The sequence below is a fragment of the Camelus dromedarius genome, unplaced genomic scaffold, assembly GCF_036321535.1.
Source record: "Camelus dromedarius isolate mCamDro1 unplaced genomic scaffold, mCamDro1.pat HAP1_SCAFFOLD_200, whole genome shotgun sequence".
In the NCBI taxonomy this organism is placed as follows: domain Eukaryota; kingdom Metazoa; phylum Chordata; class Mammalia; order Artiodactyla; family Camelidae; genus Camelus; species Camelus dromedarius.
Window position 1 is genome coordinate 1,215,949 of NW_026989858.1, and position 22,764 is coordinate 1,238,712.

A 22,764-nucleotide genomic window follows, 5' to 3' on the forward strand; every position below is an offset into this window, starting at 1 on the left:
CCAGGTTCAAGGACTCTGCATCCCTCCAGGACAATAGCCTCAAGAGAAGAACAGACAGAGCAGGAAGAGATGTGGGGTTTCTCCCAGGAATGAGGCAGAACAGGGATTTCTGCAGATTTGCAAGGAGACCCCGACCGCTGAGCACTGGGTTACAAGCCCACGTGACCCTTGTCGTGTTTGGCTTGGGCTCTGGGTCTGGCCTGATCATGTATTCTTCCAGCTGAGTTCCAGAAATTCAGAGGGTAGACTTAGAGAGGCTGCGTTTAGAACCCGGTGTGGAGACGGAGGGTCCTTTTTCCTGAGTCCCCTCAGCCTAATCACTGTAGGTGAGTTCCAACACCACCCAGGCCCCCAGGGTGGCCGTGGAGGGAGAGCAAGCCTGGCAGGTGACCCAGGGGTCCCACTGCTGTGCCCCTCCCTTATCTTTGTTCCCTTTCACCCCGGAAGGTGTGATTGTCTCATGTCATGGTGACAAGCCATCTCTCTTCTCTGTCAGGTGGGATCCCCACCCCTGCTCAGCCTTCTTTCTGCATGGATGCTGAAGGACCAGGCTCACTTGAAGTTCTGAGTTTGAGCAGTAAGGTGGAAACAAATAAACCAATGGAAACAAAGAAACAAGTCATTGTGGCAAAGCTCCCCACCACAGAGAAGCTGCCCTGAGTGGAAGGGAGGGTGTGGGCATGCCCATTTGTTTCGTGTCTCCCAGTGCTCTTCGCTTTCTTATTGCAGACCTGCATGGTTACAACAAAATGATCTGCAAAACTGAAAATATTTACTCTCTGGCTTTTACAGAAAAGGCTGACCAGCCTCTGGTTCCCGTACCGGTCAACTGATTGGAGTACGTTTCCAGTTTGGAAACATCTGGGCAGGCCCAGGTTTGCAAAATTCTTTAAGAGTAGTTATGGAGTTTTGCTTCTAAACATTTTTATGGCTGTATACTTCTGAGCTGAGGTTGTGCTGCGTAATTCTGAGCCGGGATTTTCTCAAACTGTTTCTTATTTCTTATACCGGACACCCCTAAATTCCAAGGGGAATGGGATGTTAAGGAAGCCATGGAGTTTAGGAAAAAGATACAGATTTCATTTCCATTTAAGCATCGATGTATCTCCATCCTAGGCAGTATCAGTTCTGTGGTATTGATAGGGGAACTAAATAGCAACCAAATTTATAGAAAATAGTGGGTCATTGGGTACACAAGTTCTTCTTTTCAACATTTTTGTAGTGTTTGCAGTTTAAGATGACCGTTCCTGAGAAACAGGCAGCCTCTTAGAATGAAATAGCATTTTCCCTGAACCATAATCAATTTTTATTTCGTAGACAGCAGGAAGGGCAATCACACATCCAACACTTGGGGACCTCAAAGATAAAACGTAACTTTCTGGGAGCACACTCCCCCCGTCTCCCTCTGCTCTTTTCACTGTCCCATTGTCCCTGAAGTCTCTTTTGTATCTTCTGCTCATGACTCCAGTAACTCTTCCTTCTCGTCCCTCAGCTGGTAAGTTTACTTTTCTACTTTGACCAAGCAAACTGAAGCCAACAGAAGAGAACTTTCACCAGCAACTCCCAGCACATCCGCTCGCCTTCTGATGTCTGTGACCTCTCTCTCGCTGCCCCACCTCTTATTACAGGTGACATCGAAAGCCAGATCATCCAAAAGTCACCAGGGGTCCCATCCATACAATCTTCTCCGGGCTGTCACTCCCACATCCATCCTCTCTGTCACTACCTCATCTATTTTGTTCTCCTGCTAGTTGGCTCCTATCAGTATATAAAAGTCCATCCTCTTAAAAGAAACAAACAGCACTCCTTGACTCTAATTGGCCCCCACCAATTGCCACCCCATGTCTTTGCAGCAAATCTTTAATGAGTCATTTAAACTCACTGTCTGCATATTCTCTTGAGCCATTCCCTTTTGCACCCACTCTGGCTTTTCCCCTGATCCCTCGCTCTATGGAAACTGCTCTGTCAAGACCATCAGTGACCCCACGTTGCTAAATATAGTGGTCAGTTTTTAGTCTTCATCATGCGTGGCCCTTTGGCAGCATTTGACCCAGCTCTTCCATTTCTCCTCCCCCGAGTTCCTGCTTCACTTGGCCTCCAGCCCATCGCTCTGCTTTCGATCCACTGGCTGGTCTTTTGCCAACGTCTCCTCTTTTTTCCAAATATTTACTGCGAATGTGCCTCGGAGTTGGGTCCTGGGTCTCTCCTCTATCTCACTGCTATACTTTTGGTGGAAGCAACCAGACTTGGAAATTGACATGCCATCAATTTCTCGATTTGTCCAAAACTCCCTGATTGGCCTTTTCCATTTGGAACTCTCTCCCTGATACTCATATTCTTTTTCTTTCATTCATCTTGCTTTCACATTCATACATATGTTCTACTGTGTAAATTACTTTTCAAATTTTGAATCAGTCCATACATATCATGTGAAATGCTCAGATCTCTATTATTTCCACTAAGATGCTTATTCTACCTTAGAACCTTTCTGCATTTCTGTATTTATGTCAATAAAGTGAATAGTATTTCTACAAGCCTCATAGATAAACAGTGTGTTTGTTTGGGGCTACTATGTAACATGAAATAATGATACATCAACATAGTCCTTTTTCATTTAATTTTATGTAACACCAAGATGAGGTTTTTGCACTGAAGACTGTTTCATTGAAATTTTACCTAAGTTATGGACAGTCAGTTTATGTGAAAGCCCTCATTTCTCCCCTTTTCTGATATATTTTCCATTTGGCTATTATAACATATACCTTGGCATGAAATAAAATTCCAAATCCATTCACATAATAAAATTAATACATTTAAATTATATTTTTTAATGTTAAAAAGAAAGAAAAAATACCCCAGACTCCTCTACCTATTAGGCATTTCTGTGGCAATATCTAATAGACTCCTTAATCATGACATTGGAGAACTGAGCTGATTCCAGCCCCTTTCCACCTGCTCAGCCCCATATTGTCCCATCCCCTGTGGATGGAGAAGACATCCATCCCATTTTCCAGGTCCAGATGTTGGAACCATGTTCTCTTTCTCTCTTTCTCTTACACACACACAGACAGCAAATCCAGCTTGTTAGAAAATTCTGGCTACTCTGAATTCATTAACCACGTACTCCCTGTTCCCCACCCTCCTTGGAGCCACCTTCAACCCCTTGTTGGACACCAATTAGCCTACTTCTTCCATCTTTGCTTTTCTACAATCTCACCCACACAGAGTCAGAGGGAGCCTATAAAAGCATACATTGAGGGGGTGGGTGTAGCTCAGTGATACAGTGCATGCTTAGCATGCATGAGATCCTGGGTTCAAACTACAGCACCTTCACTAAAATAAATAAATTAAACTCCTCCCAAGAAAACCCAAAACAAAAGCATAAATTGGACATCACCCATCCCATCAAAACTCACTAAAAGGGTCACCATTCCATTAGGAACCAAAGTCGTCCCAAAGTCTTCGAGGACCCGGCCTGCTCTGCCTCTCCGCCCACACTCTCCCCATCACTCGGGGCCTCTGGCTCCGGCTCTTCCTTCTTCCTCCGGATCTATTCTGCTTCAAGTTCATTACTCCTTGAGATCTGCCAGGATTGCCTTATTCCCTCCTGCCTGCCTCCCACCCCACCACCATCACCTGAGTTTGCTCATATCACTCTTATTTTTCCCCAAGCTCTTGCTACCCCCATCATGTTGCCTGTTTTCTCTGCTAAAACTCTGAGCCCCCAGTGATGGGGAGTCGTGTCTATTTTGTTGACTAATAAAGCCCAAGAGCCTTGGGAATGGGTATAGTTACTAGATTCCCATAAGTAGTAGGAGCTTATACAGATTTGCTGAATGAATGCAGAGGTCCTGGTCCAATTCGATGGAGCACTTCTGTGTCCTGCTCAAAGATTAACTCTCCTTTCCTCCTGAGAGAGGGTGACCACTTCCTTGGTGATCAAACGCAAGATCTATTTTCTTTATGCTCTTAACCTTAGGCGGGGAGACTGGGGGATCTTCATTTATATTTTAAAATTTGATTCACTCTGCAGTTTGTCTCCTGTCTATGTATCCTTTTGAGAAACCGTTTATGAGTGATCATTCTTCCATCAGATTGAACAGGATCCAGGGGGAAGTACCAAGCCTGTCCCATCGGCCATCCTGTGTGTCATGTCCTGTGACCCAGTGGATGCTCAGCACGTAAGTGAACCAAAAGGAGTGAGTGAAGAGATGGGAACATCTCACTATTGTGGTGGCTGCACTCTGTCCGATGCCTTGAGATTTGGGGAAGGGTTTAAAACTGCGGAGGCGAGATGTCAGGTCCTCTGTGCTCTTCCTGAGTGCCCTGGCCTTACCCATTCCCCCAGCCCCCTCTGGGCAGCCAAGCCCAGGAGCTGGGCCACCGGCGATTGTGCTGATCAATAATCCACCTCACCCAAAGTCCGGGGGTAAGAGCGGCCAGCACAACTGGTTGTAGACTCTGAAGTCAGGTCCTTGGAGGAATTCCTCACTGAACAATGTTTTGGACCTTTTATTTTTCTCTATAGCCTCCAGCTGAAGAAACAGATTGCCTTAGGTACATCAAAGGTGAGGACACCTACTATCCCCATGGAGCCCAGGTGGGGCTGCGAGTCTGCTGTTTGTACAGCCGGTGGGCTCGTGTTGCTTTGGGCATCCCTGTGCCTGAATTCCTGCAGTACACTCGGTGGTAAGAACGGGGGTGCCTGGCAGGGAGGGAAGCGGGTCGGGGGACTACACAGCTGGGGAGACGTTAACCTGTGGTGAGCGGGAGCCGGCTGATGCATGGAATCTCGGTGCAGGGAACTCTCCAAACTCAGAGAGGTTCCCACTCCCGCAGGTTCCCTTTGATCAGGGTGCTAGGCTGTCAGCACTGCAGGGTCCCTGTGAGGATCATAGTGCCTTCAGGCAGTGGGAAGTGAGGGGTCCAGTGGCAATTAAATTAACTGTGCACCCAAAGCCAACCCCCGTCTCTTTCAGCCTGTTTCCTAATCTGCAAAACTGGAATGATGTTAACCATCCCGCAGGTTTGTTGATGGGCTGGGACACACTAGACTGCCAGGAGCTGGAATTCCTCTGTGCCCTGATTGTTATCCTTCCTTCACACTATTTACTCTCACAATTTCAGTCTCTCTGTCTCTCTCTCATTCACTTGTAACTTTCTCTCCTGCTCTGGTTTCATTTGATTCCCACCCTCCTCCCAATCCCCAGATGAGTGAAATTAATTTCTGTGTGTCAGTTCCAAATTCCTGGGAAAGATGCTCTGTCCCCTCTGGATTGGTTGTCCAACCCATCAGTTGCAGTCAGAGGAGTGAGTCCCTCTGTGACCAGAGGAGGGTCTCTGCCCAGCCCCCCAGCCACCACTGTGGGAGCACATAGCTCTCCGAGGAGGAGGTACTGGCTGTGACTTGGTGTCACTAAGTGTGAATTTATCTCTCCTCTTGCCCCACCTTCATCCTCCTAAACAAAGATGAAAATTAAACACTCCCGAGATTTGTGTCATGGAACACTCAGGGTGGGGGCTAAGAGGGCTGGATTCCCTGCTGAGTGTAAGGGGCTACAGTGACTCCCCAACGAGAGCCTGTAAAGGAAACAGCACCGGCCCCACCGGACACTTAGGGCGCTGAGTCTGCGTGACATTGAGCCAGGCTTCTGACCACAGCTCAGGTGTCTGGTCCGACTGGTTAGTCTTTGAAACCAACCAGCTTTGGATTCCTCAATCCCTCCCTGAGGTTTTACCTGAAACACAAGCTTCTGTATCTCTGAAGACAGATGATGAGGACCCTTCACGTAAGGCATTTGCACTGCCCTGTGCGGGAATTTGTGCTGCACGGTCTGCCCGGCGAGCTGACCATAGTTCATATTTTACTGATCTTAGAAATAGTCTGGTTTCCTGATGCACTGTTTCACTGAACAAGCAACAGAAGCCACCTCTGGCTGATAAAAACCAAAAAGGGACTTAATGAAAAGATACTGGGAGGGTGCATGGAGTGGCCCAGACCAGAGCCGACCCTGGGGCCGTAGGAGATGTTGGGGAGCCCCAGGCACCAGGCTGCGCAGGGTGCTACCGGGCCCCCTGCTGCCCCAGCAGGGACCCCCCTCCTCCTGACACTCCACCTCACTGCATGTTCATGTCCCGGCAGGGCCAGGTCACACTGAAGCCACCAGCACACACCTCAATGGGGGAGTTGGCCCCTTCTCAGCTGAGGGCGTGCCTGGTGTGGGGAGAGGCCCAGTTAGAGGAAGACGGTTCCCCTACTGTTCCGAGTTAATGCGCAAGTCAGTGCCCATCACTCAGGAGAGCCGGGCTGGTCTGACCTCATTGTGGTGACTAGGCCGTCTGAGTTCACGTATTACTTTTTAGGTTGGAAGGCCCAAGAGGGAGAAAAAGTGGAGGTTCTAGTACTTATTTTATATTTCCCATGTACCAGGTGCGGTATGCAAGCCACTTCAGACAAGGCCCATAACAACCACATTAATAGGCCACGGAGAAAGTCGTGCATTCAGGCCTCTGCAGCCCCGAAACGCGTGTCCTCATCAGTTCCGTAGTTACCAGTGGAAGTTGTAGGGATTTATGGGACTGTGTGCTCCTGTGGGGGCTGGGATGTGTGTGTTTAAATCCACATCTTCAGAAACTCGGCCAGAACCACAGCCACTGATTGTCTGCATGGAGGCAGAGGAGGGGAGGCTTCCAGCCTCTGGTCCAGCTCGTGTGGAGCTCAGAAGTTGCTCCTTCTGTCCTGAAAACGACACCAGAGCTGAGGGAGCTGCAAACCCACTGCTCTTCTTAGATCCACAAGAAAACTGAGGGGGAAAGCTGCTCCCAACACAGAGAGGCAGCCGGGCAGGCTTGGAGAGTCACAGCTCCCAGGGCAGAACCCGCTTTTGTAAGAACCCCGGGGGCAGGCAGATTTAACAGGTCCCTGAGGCCAGCTGGAGGCTCAGCGTGGGGAAGTCCGAGTGTGACAACTCCAGGGGGCCAGTCAGAGGGGCCCCCTGCTCTTTTTCATGCATTTTACCTCCAGGACCGTATCCTGTTCTCAGAGTGAAGATCATAGGAAAACTCCTCATGGTTCCTGCCAGGAAAGGAAAAAATAGCTCTATTGAAATACACCCAGAACATTCTCTTCCATTGTGGGGGGTTGTGGTTTTTTTTTTTTTTATGAGAAATTATTTTACCAGAGCCTAACCTAACTGGGGGAAGGGAAATACCTTCTGTGTCACCCAAATTGGGGTGGGGGAAAGAGACACACTTGTGGAGGTCACAGCTCAGGGCACAGGCTCAATGAGAACTAATCACAGGACTACAAATGCCCTGCTCTGTCCCGCTCCCCCAACACCTTACCTCCATGTCAGTAGGGCCCCTGTGTAATAACAGGAATAAAATTAAAAGAAGTAAATGTCTCAGGAGTGTCTAGGGAAAACCCAAAGACAACGGGGAGATGAAAACAAGGACAGGGTGGCTTTAGCCTCTCGCACGAATAGCTGTAGCAAACTACACACAGCCCAGCCCCAGTAGATAAACAGAAAACCTCACAGAAGAAACTATTTATTTTGGTTCTCTTACCCAGTGCATTCCATGGTGCATCCTCGCCTAGAATTGAGTGGAAGCAAGTCCATCTCAGAAGCGACATACCTGAAGAGAAATGGCTTTCCAGACTCTGAAGGGCAGAGAAAGCACCAGCCTGGTTTAGAGAAAGGTGAGGGGTGGGGTAGGGGGTGGGCTGCCTTCTTCCCCAAATAAGGAACCTTCCTGAGGCCAGCACCGTGGGAGGGAGGGCCATGGGGTGGAAGCAGCCAGACTTCTTCCTGAGAAGTGATAGGATGCCTCCAAGGGACCATTCAGGTGCCCATTCAGGTGTCTTGACGGTGGGAGCCAGTCGGTCTGCCTCAGAGCCCAGGACTGAGGTGGGCGCAGAGCAGGCCGGTCTTACTTGGCCGGATCAATTTCACTTCTCCGAAACCCTGTGTAAAACATGAAGCGTGGTCGACCTGGTGAGCACAGCTCTGCCCTCAAGACCGGTTTCAACTCCTCTCTTCCCAGAGAACAGCATCTCTGAGCCCGTCCTGGGTGACCTCACAGAGATCACCCTAGTGGCCCAGGCTAGAGACCGGGAACATGTACCTTCCTGCAGCCAACCCCAGACGTCCACTGATGCCTCATATACTGGCAAAGATGTGAGTTCCTGTGCATTGGTCTAACAGCAGAGACTCTGCCACAGGCCCAAGAGGTGGTGTGTGGGACAAGCAGGGGTGCAGGAGTGTACGCAGTGCAAAGGTGTAAGTGGTGGCAGGGGTGCAGGGGCTGTGGAGGGTGCAGGCAGTTCAGGGGATGCGGGGGTGCAGGCAGTGAGGAAGGGCAGAGAGTGGCAGGGGTGCAGAGGTACAGGGAGTGTAGGGGTGCAGGAAGGTGCTCAGGCACGTGGCCAGGGTCAGAAGGCAAGTGCACATCCTCGCAGTCAGCCTGACCCCGGGAGATTAGTGCAATGGTCTGGGGTGGCGGAGGGGGCGGCGGCGGCGGCGGCGGCGGCGGCGGCGGCGGCGGCGGCGGCGGCGGGTGGGAGGCTGCCCGGGCAAGCCGGTCGATTTCTTCTCTTCCCTGCAGCCTGGCCTGGGGGGGCGATGGCCGCCGGAGATTCGCCAGATGTTGGACTCCAGGTAAGCTTGCTCCTGGGTGGTGGGGCGGTTAGGTCAGGGGGCGGTGGCAGCGGCAAGTGGGCGGAGCGGGGCTGCCCCTGGCGAACTGATGGAATAGCTGCCTTCTCCAGGCTGCCGGGCCTGGGAGCGGCCTCTGCTGCCCCAGGTCGCTGCACACACCTGTCCCACTCAGCAAGCTGAGTGGGGAGTGGAGGCGTTGTCGTTAAGGTGCAGGGCCCACGGGGATATGGGGGCTGCCGCACAGAAGCCGGTCAATTCGCTCCGCTCTCCCCCGCGGCGGAGCCAGGGGCGGCTTCTGCTGCCGTAGAGGCGGGACGCCGGTCTCCAGGTGAGCTTGGTCCTGGGAGGCGGCGGCGGCGGCGGCGGCTGGGGGTTGGGGTCCGTTCCAGGGAGCTGCTCCATTTCTTCTCTCCCCCGCGGCCTGGCCTGGGGGCGACCTCTGCCGCCAGAGATTTGCCTGAGGTCCGACTCCAGGTGAGCTTGCTCCTGGGAGATGGGTGCGGTGCAGTCAGGGGGCTGGGAAGGTGGTGGCTGCGGGGATAGGGAGGCTGCCCCGGGGGAGCTTGAGGATTAGCTCCCATGTCTGTGCCGCGTGGCCTGCAGGCGGCCTCTGCTGCGCCAGGTCCCGGGACAACCCTTTCCCACTTTGCCTGCTGGGGGCGGGAGGCAGGGTAGTCAGGGTGCACGGGTGGCGGGGGTCGGGGGCCTGCAGCGGGGGAGCGGGCACATTTGCTCCCATCTTCCCCGCGGCTTGTCCTGGTGGCGGTGTCTCTTGCCCTGGGTTAAGAGACACGTGTATCCTAGTCGGCCTGGCCCCAGGAGGCGGGCGTGTTACGTTGGGGGTGGTGGCAGCAGCGGCAGGTTTTCCCATGGAGCCGGTCCATTTGCTCCCATTTCTCCCCATGGTTTGCCCTGGGGGCGGTCCCTGTTGTCCCTAGTTCGCCGGACGTCCATCTCCAGGTCAGCCTGCTCCCTAGAGGCGGCCACCGTGAGGTCAGGGGGCAGGAGCGGTGGCTGCTGTGGGGGTAGGGGGCTGCCTTGGGGAGCTGGTGGATTGGCTCCCGTCTCCCCGATGGCCTGGTGTGGGAGTGGCCTCTCCTGCCTCAGATCACCAGACACACCTGTCCCATTTAGCCTGCTGGGGGAGGGGCGCCCTGGGAAGTGCCTTTAAAGTGTGGGGGAGGCGACGGCAGGGGTAGAGGACCTGCAGCGCGGAGCCTGTCAATTTGCTCTCCTCTTCCCCACGGCCAAACCTGGGGGCGTACTCTGCTGCCCAAGAAGCCGGATGCCCGTCTCCAGGTCAGCTTGCTCCTGGGAGGCGGGCGCGATGCTGTCGAGGGGCAGAGGCAGCTGCGACGGCCGGCTGCCCCGCCTAATGGGGCCACTTCTTCTCCTCTCCCCTGACCTGGCCTGGGGACGGCCTCTCCCGCCCAAGATTAGCCTGAAACCCCACACCCGGTCAGGTTGCTCCTGGGAGGTGGGCGCGGTGACATCAGGGGTTGGAGAGGAGGGGGGTCTGCCCCTGGCGGGCTGGAGGATAAGCTCCCATCTCTCTGGAGGCCTGACGTGGGGGTGGCCTCTGCTGCCCCTCATTCCCGGGTCACCCTTCTCCAGGACATATTGCCCCGGGGGTGCTGTAGGCTGCGGGGGCGGCGGGTTGTTGGCGGGGGTATGGAGCTTGCCGCTTGGGAGCTGGTGGTTTAGATCCCATATCCCCCGCAGCTTGTCCTGGGGGCAGCCTCTGTTGCCCCAGGTCGCAAAGCACTGTTTCCCTGACAGCTTAACCACCGGAAGTGGGCAGGATGTGCTGAGGGGGCGGAGGCAGCCGCCAAGGCAGCGACGGAGGGGGCTGTCCCTGGCCAGCCGGTCAATTTGTTCCCATCTCAACATTTGCTGTCCCAGTTTCACAGGACGCCCTTCTTCAGTTTATCCTTCTCCTGGGAGGTGGGCTCAGTGCATGCAGCCCAAGGTCTGGGCTCTCCCCTGGGGAGGGGCAGAACTCTCTTCTTCTTCTTTGTCTTTATTCTTCAGCAAAGTGGTTACTGGCCCCAATTCTTAATTCTGAGAAAGTGTAGCCTGTGTTACGGAGGAGCTGCTGGACAGTGAGGTTTCTGGGTGGGTTTTCACATCAGCTGATGCCCCAGTCAGGCAGGAAATCTATTACTTAGAGCTTCTTAGTCTGGAGTTGGGGGATGGCCCCGCCATCCTCACCATGCTTTTTAAAAATGTGTTACTCCCCTCTTTTTCCTAGGTGACATTTTAGGTTATTGCGTCCCAGATTGCTGGCACACTCATCCCTGTTCTCAAACATCTTTTAAACTTGGGTGAAGTGATAAGTTGGGGAAGAAGATGATTTACTGAAAGGTAAGAATACTTAAATTTGCATTAAAGCTACATTCTGTCAATCTTTCTCAAATGATTTTTCTCTGATTCTAAATCCATGACCTAGTGAATGTTGTACTCCTGTGTAAATCATTGATCTTCACATCACACTGGTTGAGTGGTCAACGAGATTTGTTATTTAGATTATTCCTGAAAGGAAAAGCTCAGGCTTTTGAGAATTCCTTGTCTGATGTCACCCAGGCAGTCACAGTAGAAGACAGAGCTGATATAAAAATCCCTCACCTGCCTGAACTGCAAAGCTTCTGGGATTACTGATCCCTGAAATGCAGGTGACTCTTGATGATAATCTGGGGGATGGTTTACATGATCAGATTCTTCCAGTCCTGTAAATGGGTTCCGTGGCCCCAGCCCCGGGAGAGCTGGTCATAAGGGCCATATCGTGAGGGGTGGGATGGGAAGGCAAGGTCTAAGAGCTGGCATCACTGAGATTCCACACTCGCTAAACACAGACCCCAGAGCCTAATTGTTGTCAGGTTCTGTTCTGGATTTGAGAGTGTGTTCAGACATGATTCTTGCCCTTCGGGGGTCACTGCCTGGGTGGAAATAACCTTTACATAAATCTGGGGAGGATGACAATTAAGTAGATGGGCTGTTATGATTCTCAGTGTGCCCAGGCTCGCTCTTCCAGGCACTCGTGGGACTAACGAGAGTCATGTTATTCACTCATACACTGATTTATTACCCTTGAATTGATCATTTGTCCCACAGTAACAGAAACAAGCGATGAGGAACCTGAGTTTTGTCCCCTTTCCTAGCACTGATTGTATCTGTCAGTCAGGCGCCCTGCGTATGCATTGTGAAATGGTGGTATTTCTTGACCAATGGGACTGCACTGTCAGTTCTGAGAATCAGGGGAGACACGTGGGTAGGACAGCACACTGACACATATGGCACCCCCCCCACCCCATGAGACAGCATTGTCGATGCTCAGGTGACCCGATGTAGACCGCGGTGCTAAACCGGAGCATGTTTAGTGATCTTGGTGGCTATGAAAATACAGACTGCCGGTCCCTACTTCTGGAGACTCTGAGGGTGTGCACCCCAGAATTCTGCATTTTAAGAAGCACTTTAACTAATTCTGATGAAGATGATCTGAGTGTCCCACTGAGAAACACTGGTGTGCGATGCACCAGTATTGAGGATTCTCAGGGAGCGTTGTCTTTTCAGGATGGTCCAAGGGCCCTCACGAGACTTTTGCCCTGGGTGTAATTGTATGTGTTCGAAAGTGATGTCTCTCACTTCCAGTGCTTGTCAGCATGCTCTGTGCAGGGATTTGCTCTCAGCAGATATCAAAAACTATAAGTCTTCAGGTCACCGAGCTAGAGTGTGAGCGATCTTTTATTTTGGTTTTCTTTATTGCAATGCGGAGTCTCCCGAGAAGAGATTCAGACTGAACAGCTTTGTGTCGGACTTTGGAAGACCGCTGGTGCCCAAGGGGTTCTCTGGCAGCACAATGACGAATCTAGGTCACTCTTTCACTGCTACGTCAATGAAGTGGACCGCTTGGACAAGGCCAAAGCTGGTATCCCAACCATAGCCCTTGACAGTGATGTTCGGCTCCAGGAAGCCATCAGATGCAGCAGGTGGCCAGAGGAGGAGCCGAACGGGCTCATGAAATGTGACACCCCCAGCTTCATCAACACGGACAAGAACTCTTCCTTTGGGGAAGATGATCTCCTGATTTTGGAACCACCTATTGTTCTAGAAAATAAGCCAGTTGCCCAGACCTCACACAAAGACTTGAATTGGAAATGTGCTTTGTCAAGTGTTTCTCTGAAGATGTGAAGTCTGTCTTTGTATGGCAGGAAGTCCCCTTTCACAAAATTGTATGTGTTTGTGCCTGAGAGAGAGAAATGGAGACAGACAGAAAGACGGAGACAGAAGAGAGCCCCCTCAGAAGAGAGCTAGTTAAGGTGAGTTTTTGTGCCTTAGTAAGCATTTGGGGTTTTGGGGGGAACAAAGTATTTACACTGTCTCATTCTCCTCGTTGGAAACCTTGGCCCCGTCCTCAGTGTCAGCGGCCTTGAACGGGGGCTTCATGGTGCTTTTCATCTGGCGCTGCCACTTCCACGCTCTGCCTTTAGCACGTTGCTTTGCCTCCCAGGGCTGCCACCCTTTAAACTGTAAGGTGAGGAGTCTGGAGTAGATGATCCATCCCAGCTCTGCTGTTTTGCAAATTTCTGATTTCGTATTCGGATGAGGCTGGGATACACCCAGAGCAGTATAAACCAGGCCCTACCTCCTGTCTCTTGCTGGGGCATCCCTCAGGTCTGTGCCTTCTACTCAAGCCTTTACTGAGCCCAGCTTTTGTCAGGAGCCCAAGTGCCTACCGGGATGGCAGGAGACCTGTCTCTCGTGGTCACGGTGGCAGACATTTCTATTGCTTGTGCTGAAACAGCTCTTCTGAGATCCTCCGGCCACCCTTGCTCCAACCTGAGGACAGACCTACCGTTCCTTTCCTAGGAGGAGGATCAATCCATGGTGCATTTTATGACAATCCTGTCCCCAGGAATGCACGGAAGGTTATCAGCTGAGTGAGGGGAAGTGCCTCTGTGTCTCTGTGTCCCTGTATCTCTGTCTGCTCACAGTGCCCTGCCACCGGCTACTGAACAAGAAAAGTGCTATTCACCATGCTGTGTCTTTTGCAGATGTGTAGGTGATGGTCTTGTGGCTCATGTGTGGGCTTTGTGCTGGGATGTTGAAGGGCTTATAAATACCTCATCAACATGTATTCGAGATGGCCTGGTGCCACACAGACTTGATTCATGAAGGCATCAAGCCTGCACATTGGTTTGGAAACAACTTGGTTTTGATCAGTCACACTGCATGCATGACTCACTGCTGATCTCTGGGTGGTTTTTTCATTTTAGATTTATTCACCCAGTGTCTTGCTTAAGCTGAAAAATACATTTATTTCACTAGAATATTCTCAGATTCTTTGTTTTCACACATCCAGTTGTTTAATTCCTTTAAAAATCATTTTGTGTTTATAATGCCTCCTAATATCTATCATCTCTAGGTTCCCAGTGGCCTGAGCCATGCACCAGATTTGATGTAGGAACTGTTCCACCAAAAGAAATCCCTTTGCCATAATATCTTTTGAGGAAAATATTATTCTTTAAGGCTCTAACAATAAATCGTAGAACAAAGCATGGAACATTTATTGTAGTTAATACATGTTCATGCAAAAAGAAATGATATTTTCATTAAACAATGTTGATTTTAATAACTTTTACTAATGTGAATATTATTACTCATAATTTAAGTAACCAAATAAAACCACAGTGATTTATTATGAAGTTTGAAAACTATTTACACTGTCTCTCAATTAGAGGTAGCTTTATTAGAAGACTGAAGTGTATTTAAATGATGGAAAAATACACATGATGACACCATCATTTTTATTAACTAAATATCAAGAACTGGGCAGGGTTAAGATTTAACCCTCTGCAAGCTGTCAAGTTAGCATGAGGTAGTTTGTGGATGCTGCCAGAAGACAGGAGACTCCCCCAGGTTCAGGGACAAAGAACTTCTTGCCAGCACAGCAGGCAGCTTGGGGTTCATGTTCATGTTGGTTCCTGAGTTTCTTTCCTTTTGCTGTTGTAACAAAGGACCACAGACTCAGTGGCTTAAAGCAATACACATTCATCATCTCACTGTTCTATTGTGCAGAAGTGCAAAGTCATTGTCAGTGGGCTAAAACCAACGTGTGGCCAAGGCTACGTTCCACACCGAGGCTCTAGGGAGGGATTCGTCTTCCTACCTTTCCCAGCTTGCAGAGGTGTTCACACTCCTTGGCCCAGGGCCCTGTGTCACTGTGACTTCTGCTGCCACTTTACATCTCTGTCTCTGACTATATAGATATAAAGGAAGAGTCTTCTACATCTGGTATGGACCCTTTTTCCTAAATGGACATTGTATCTCTATTTATGTGCAGATTAAAACCCCTTCCCTCCAGGGTGTGGTGGCATCAGCTCACAAGATTACCACTCTGGGCTTTAAGTGTCCTCTTTGTATTGTCACCTGGGAACTTCTCTTTCCATAGTTATCTCTGTGTTACATTTGTTGTTGTATTTTACCCGGCATTACTGAAAGTTTTACTTAAAAGGGATCCTAATTAGCTCTGTTTACCTGTTTCCAGAGCTGAAAGCTTCAGTTCTAGAGTATCTGTTTGATTTCTCTTAAAAATACATTCCAGTATATTTCTCTGGTGAAAGTCTTTACCCTGTTGTCTATTCTCCCATAATTTCCTTATTTTCTTGAATATATTAAAAGAATTTTATAGCCTTTATTGGTAACTCTGATGCCTACATCACCTGGGGGTTTGCATCCTTTCTCTAATGTTTCTTATTCTCATATTATCCGTTATATAGTCTTGACATGTTGCATGTCTTGAAATTCTTTATTACATGGCAGACATTTCAAATGAAAAATCCATATGTTATTTTCCGTGAGAGGTTTTCTACCTTCCTGTTAGGCAAACAGGGTGAGGGACTGATCATGTCGCTCCAATCAGGCGCTGAGGTGGATCAGGACTGAAGTGCCTTTTTTCTTAAAACAGCTTTGAGGTATACTTGGCAAAGTAATTTTCACACGTTTTGACATAAGTATATCCCCAAGAAACCATGACCACATTCAAGAGAGTGAACATACCCATCACCCACAAAGCTTCTCTCCTGCCATTTGTTGTCCCTCCCTCCCTCCCCATCTCTTCCCCTGGAAACCATTGATCTGCTTTCCATCTCAACATATTGGTCTGCATTTTCAAGATCCTTGTATGAATGGATTAATGCAGTATCTACTCTATGTTGTCTGACTTCTTTCATTCAGTGTAATTATTTTGAGAGTCATCTGTGTTGCTGTATTAATAGCTTATTTTTCTTATAGCAGAGTATTGTTTAGTGCTGAGTTTTTACTGAAGAGTTTGTTGTGAGCAGTGTTTGGATAGACCATCATTTGTTTCTCCATTTACTTCTTGATGGATGCATGGGTTATTTACAACTTGAGCTATTATAAATAAAATTGCAGTGAATATTTGGTTACAAGTCTTTATATGGACATATGCTTTTCTTTTCTAAAGCACCAGATGAGGAATATCTGGGTTATATGGTAGATAGGTATTTACCTTTTTTAAAGAAACTGTTAAAGACTTTTCCAAAATGGTTGTACTATTGTAAATTCCTTGTGGTGTGTATCAGCTCTGGTTGCTCTACTTCCTTGCCAGCACTTTGTAAGGTCGGTCTTTCTAATCGTATTCATTCTTGTATGTATGTGTACTAGTATCTCACTGTGGTTTTTAAAAGCATTTCTCTAATGACTAATGGCATCTTTAATCAGCATCTTTTCATATGCTTATTATCCATCTGGATATCTTTACTGAAGTGTGTTTTCTGGCCTCATTCATTCATTCAGGTGTTTGCATTATTATTGAGTTTTGAGACCTCTTTATTCTGGATCAGATACAAAGAGAGACCTTTATCAGATATATGATCTGCAAATAGCTTCTGTCTATGGCTTGTCTTTTCATTTGCTTAGCAGTGTTTAGAACAGCTTTGAAGAGTCTTCATTTTGATAAAGTTCACTCTATCAGTTTCTTTTTAAAATAGATTATACTTTTGCTGTCATAGCAAAGAAATATTTGCCAAACCCAAGGTCATAAAGCTTAAGCCTATGCTTTTTCTCCTACCTGTTTTATAGTTTTAGATTTCCTATTAAGATCTATGATCCATTGTGACTTAATTTTTGTATATTTTGTGAGGTGTGGATCAAAGTTCTTTTTAATTTTTTTTGCATATCACTCTCTAATTCTTCCAGCACTACTTGTTGAAAAGATCCTTTCTCCACTGCATCCTTTTTGAGAATCAATTGTCTATATAAGTGTTGGTTTAGTTCTGAACATTCTATTCTGCTCCATTATTCTATTTTCCTGTTTTACACCAACACCATACTTTCTGATTACTGTAGTTTAAAAAAAAAAAAAAAAGGCTGAAAATCAGATAGTGCAAGTCTTCCAACTTTGTTTTTCTTGTTCAAAATTGTTTTGGATATTTGGGATCCTTTGAATTTTTATATGAATTTTAGAATCAGTTTTAAAATTCCTTACATCCTTTTCTGCCAAATTTCCACCCATGTCTTTGGCCATCTCCAAAGCCACATTTTCTGAAGAAGTCTCTCTAGATCCCAGGTGAAAGGAATTTCTGTTTCATCTGTGCTCCAATCACATTTGATAATATTTGATTACATTTATTCATATTTGGCTGGATGTACTTGTGTGATCTTTCCTGCCATATAGTAAATCTCTCAAGATTTGGAATCTTGACTTGGTTCCCTCTGTCTGCTGAGAAAACTAGTTCTATGCTTTGCAGGAGTGAGCCCTGCAGTAAGAGGTATCTGCAGCACACATCTAGCTCATTGCTTGCATATCGTCAAGGAATCCTGCAGATTTAGAATTGTTTATTGATTGTTGTCTCCAAGACGGCTCAGCCTTTTTTTATTTCTATTGCTACTGCTGCAGTTTCAAAGGAAAATGGGCTAATTATTTTCCAAATATCACAACATACTGTAATTGAGCTGTGACGCAAATTATGTGCTGCTGTTTCTTAACAACCTGCTTAGTGTTCACAGGTACCTTCACTCATGGAACTTTTGGGAGAATGTCATATCCTCAGAGATAGCAATGCTGTCTTTGGCAACCTGAGCGGTAGTATCTGAACTCACTCCTGCTGTTTTTCCAGTGCCCCCTCTAGCCCTCCTCCAGCCCTCCATGGGGGGCCTGCAGTTCTTCCCTCGAAAATCCTGTTGCTTCTCAGGAAGAATTCCCTATGAAACATATTCATGTCCTTCTTGTGGGGACATTCAGTCCAGAGACCTGACAGCACGGGAAAATGTTTAGACTGCTTTTGGTAGAACGTAAATTCTTCCATACTTGTTAGAAGCAAATCCAATGAGGAAACTGTGTTGGCATCTAACAAATCAGGATAAATGTCTGATGAGGAAGATCAGCTTCCCCATCCCACTCAGGCGTCATGTTGATGTGACGCTCACCTTGGCTAACATTTTCTCCTGTGAGCAACGTGAAGTTCAAGACGTTATGAATGGCTTTTTGTTTTTCTTCCTTAGTCTTTCCACATTCACTGTGTCTGGTGAGATTATATGAATCCTGCTTATTTTCAGCCCAGCACTAAGCTTTTTAAAAGGATCACGTGTTTAAAAGGCTAGTGGACAATTTGTTAGAAGATTGAAATCCTTAGACTTTGGTCCTAGAGTTGAATCTTGGTTACTGGTGAATGAGAATTCCCGTTAAAATTTTAAATTCAGTGATATAAAGTTTTAAAAATAGTTAAATATTAGTCAATTTCATTAAACACTATAGCAGTTATTTACTTTTAAGCCTGTCTCTGGGGCAATTTTGCAATGATTCCCTCCCTTTATTGATTCCCTCTTTATCAGAATCCTTGAGAGGTCCCTGTCATCATTGTCAGTATCATCATCATCATCACCATCATCATGGAACTGATTCCTCTGGGAGATTCTAGGAAAATAAAGAGCTGGACGGGGTTATGTGCAGGTCAGTGTGTGCATATACAGTAAGAACATTTGTCAGACATTAGCTTCAAGATACCCATTCCATTTAGAGAAGAATGTGGTCATGAAATCCTGATGTGCTGAATGAAGGAAGCGATGGGAACAGGGTAGTCAATGGAAAGGAGGAGGAAGTGAGCGAAGCGGGGAGCATAGGTCCTTGGTTAGGTGATCAGCACATTGGTGAGAATGAGGGGAGTGTGATGGCAGAATCATGTCCCTCCCCGGCCACAGGGTAGCCACCTGTGACATGTTACTGTACATGGCAAAATGCATGACAGATATTTTAGGACAAAAATCTTAGAGGATTTCTGTCTTCTAAATTGTCTATCAGTTAGCATTTTAAACCCATGATACATTATTAAAGATTAGTGCAGGGGGACAAATAAAAAGGATTCATATAATCTCACCAGACAAACTGAATGTAGAAAGGCTAAGGAAGAAAAACAAAAAGTCATTCATATGTGCCTTGAACCATAAAATGCTCATGAGAGGAAATGTTACACAAGGTGAGTGTCACAGCCACATTCATAATGACTGAATGGGATGGGACAAGTGGATCCTGAGGTGAGACAATAGGGTGAGTAGCCTGGATTGTCCAGGTGGGCCGAATGTAATCACAGGGGTCCTTGAAATGGAGGACATTTCCCAGCTGAGTTTAAAATCAGAGGGAGGTGTAGCCATAGAGCAATGTTCAGAAAGGCTGCTGACCATGAAAATGGAGGAAGTCGTGGGGCACAAGCTAAGGAAGGTGGGTGACCTCTGGAAACTGGAAAAAAACAACAACAACAAGGAAACATTCTCTTCTAGACCCTCTAGAAGGAAGGAACCTTGCTGCTACCTTGAATTTAGCCCAATGAGAACTGTGTTGGATCTCTGACCTCCACAGCCATAAGCTGATAAATCTGTGCTGGTTTAAGCTCTTAAGCTCATGGAAATTTCTTACATTGGTAAGAGGAAAATAACATAGTGAGCCGTAGTGTAACGGATTAAAGGTATAGGATGGGGTGTGGAGAGGATTCTGACATTTACAACTAAAAAACAACCAGGTGAAGTGGGAAGGTGTTTTAAGGAAGACCTACCTGGCAGGGCTCTTAAGCAGACTGGAGCGAGGGGAGCATTGGAGTTAGAGGAATCAATTAAATCTCTACAAGAAAAATAAGGAATAAAATGTAACAGGGCTTCAGTGATAAAGGATGTAGGAATGGAAATGGGCAGAGAGACATAAATATTACTTTGAAATTAGCTACAGGTTTGATGACTGCTTGTTGGGGAGACTTAGCCAATGTGTGGACTGAATGCATCCCCTCAAAATCCATATGTCGAAACCCCATCTCCCAGGGTGATGGTATTGGGAGGTGGGGCCTTTGGGAGGTGATTAGTAGGATAAAATGAGGTCATGAGAGTAGAGCCCTCATGAATGGGATTAGTGTTCTTATACAAGCCCCCAGAGTGCTTGCTTCTCTCTGCTCTCTGGGATATGAAGATATTGGGAAGACAGCCATCTTCGAGCTGGCAATCCTCTCAAGGATACATTGACCTTGAAAGTCTCAGCCTCCAAACCATAAGGAATATGCTGGTTGTCTAAGCCACCCGGCCCACGGTAATTTGTTACAGCATCCCAGACTGACGTAGACAGTGGAAAATGCCTCTGAGTTTGGCACTGATTTCCTGGAGAATGCTGAAACCCAGGGAAGTGGGCAGCACAGACGTTTACTCATTTAATCCTGCCAACACAGTAGGAGATAGAGTCTACATATTCCTCGCTACTTAAAAGGTAAGGAAAAAGAGGCACAAATAATAACAACGACAACAAAAACAACAATAATTTGTCCAAGATTCACACAGAACCCCCTGGAGGCAGAGTGAGAATTTATACTCAGGCAGGCTGGCCCCAGAGCCCCTGCTCATAACTAATAAGTCAGATCACCTTGCTTATGTGGATCAGTTTTTTTCAACTGTGATAAGAGGGTACTGTGTCCAGTAACTTATAATTTCAAAATACTTCACTGTAACGGAATCATTAGTCACAGTCCTTACCAACCACAGAAACCTACACATACAAAAATAACTCGTTAGGTCAAGATAACCAATAACGTTTTTAAATATTATACCTGCTGGGCCTTTGCAATAAAATGTCTTTTTATAAATCTGTCTGGCTACAGAATAACTTCATAATCCTGCATGTTGCTGGTGGCTCCCATGTTGGACAGCACGGGCCTAGAGATTTTAAATTACTTGCCCAGACTCGCCCAGGAAGCTCGTGGTGGGATCCGAGCTATAGTCAGGGACTTTTACTTCCTATCCAACAAGTCCCTCATGGAAGTTTAGAAGCTTCTCCTTTGGTGCCCAGCTGTCTATCCGTACTTATAACATCTTGTCAGGTGTTCCAGCCTGCTCCTGAACATCAGCCAGAACCCACTTCTGCTCTATTTTGCCCAGGTAATACCTTCTAGCAACTTCCATTGCCTTCTTGGCATCAGTTCTTACCTGGAAGGGTAGTGGCTAGAGGTGGAAATGTGTCCACATGACAGGTTTTTCATAAACATAGCAGGAGTGGTCAAGAGAATAAAACGTCAGGAAGATGAGTAGAAGCAGGTCATTTAATATACAAAATGGGTACTTTCAATGTCTGTGTTTCCGAGTCCAGGCTTGTTCTGCTCGTGCATTACAGGCCAATAAATCAGGAGACCAGGTTTTGGGGGCAAGAAATAGCGACTTTAATTTGGAAAGCCAGCTGAGAATTGGTAGAATAATGTCCTGGGGAACCATCACCCCAAGTCAGATTTCAGGCTCTTCTTATATTAAAAATGGGAGTGGGAATGCTTGGTTGTTGCAGAATTGGTGTATGAATTCTTTGTTGTTAGAATCCTTTGTTCTTGCAGCTCTTCACCTGGGTCACATCCGTGTAAACCTCCAACAAACAAATGTTGTTTTCTATTCTGTAACTTGTTATCTTTATGTGAATAGAAAAGTGTTAATATCCTTCAAAGTCAGAGCCTTGAGAATAGGGTCTCCTGTATATTTCAGGCTCTAGGCAACATTGTTTTACAAAAGGTGCAGAACCAACAAGACTAAGCCTAGGAAACAGGGCACAGGATTAAAGTCAAAGGAACAGATCTAATATGGAGTCAGATTTTTTCTTTCCTATTTCAGTAGTGCCATGGAGAAGGCAGTTTGGGCAGCTTTTTGTAGGGTCCTGGAGGCTTTCTCTCTCAGCCTCTGTGTGCCTCTGTTGAAAACCCTTCATAGCTATCTGGCCTGCTGGAAAACCACTCCGCCTGTTTTGCCCTGAAGATGTGTTCTGTTTATAACTGATCTCTACTTCTTGGAAAACAACTCAATAAAAACTCAGTTGGTTTTCCACCAGCCATGGGCAGGGGTGAGGAATAGCACTTTATTATTTTATGAAAAAAAAATAGAAGAAGTCTTAAAACAGCACTGGGCACATAGGAGAGAGTCAATAAATGCTTCCTGGCTGAAATCAAAAGTGATGGCTCAGTGATTCCATGGCTGCTGTATTTGCTGATCTTGCTACTCCTTTGCTCCATTACACATTTTTTTTAACTGAAAAAGAAATACATGCATGTGGTTAAAAAATTTCAAACAGAGCACAAAAATACACAAGTGAAAGAAGTTTTCCCTCATCCTCTCTTCTTTCAGCCCTCCCTGGAGATGCCACCGTTTACAATCCTTTGTGTGTTTTACAGATATGCTATGCACATTCCGACCTATGTATGTAAATTCCTTTAAATTATTACTTATTTTTAACTTAAAGGGATTTAAATCCTCAAGTGTCTTCTGCCCTGGTAATAGAAAAGAACAAATCTGACTCCATATTAGATCTGTTCCTTTGACTAAACCCTGTGCTCTGTCTCCTAGGCTTCATCTTGCTTGTAAAACAATGTTGCCTAGAGCCTAAAATATACAGGAGAGCCTATTTTGAATGCTCTGACCTTTAAGGATATTTAACACTTTTCCATTCATATAAAGATAACAAGTTACATAATAGAAAATAATGTTTGTTTTGTTGGAGGTTTACAGGGATCTGACCCAGGCAGATAGCTGCAAGAACAAAGGATTCTAACAACAAAGAATTACTACATCAAGAATATTGCAAAAA

The 22,764-nt window shown here is 47.0% G+C and overlaps 1 protein-coding gene across 1 annotated transcript; it reads left to right on the forward strand.

The window, feature by feature from the left end:
• Positions 1 to 304: 304 nt before the first annotated feature.
• LOC116151548 (uncharacterized) lies at positions 305 to 12,838 on the forward strand. Its single transcript, XM_064484207.1, has 10 exons — positions 305 to 582; positions 793 to 875; positions 4,095 to 4,181; positions 4,529 to 4,689; positions 7,571 to 7,699; positions 8,044 to 8,177; positions 8,605 to 8,657; positions 8,944 to 8,985; positions 10,909 to 11,021; positions 12,430 to 12,838. Exons 1-9 carry the CDS (start codon positions 466 to 468, stop codon positions 10,910 to 10,912), a joined length of 810 nt encoding a protein of 269 aa, XP_064340277.1. The 5' UTR covers positions 305 to 465; the 3' UTR covers positions 10,913 to 11,021; positions 12,430 to 12,838.
• The last annotated feature ends 9,926 nt before the right edge of the window (positions 12,839 to 22,764 follow it).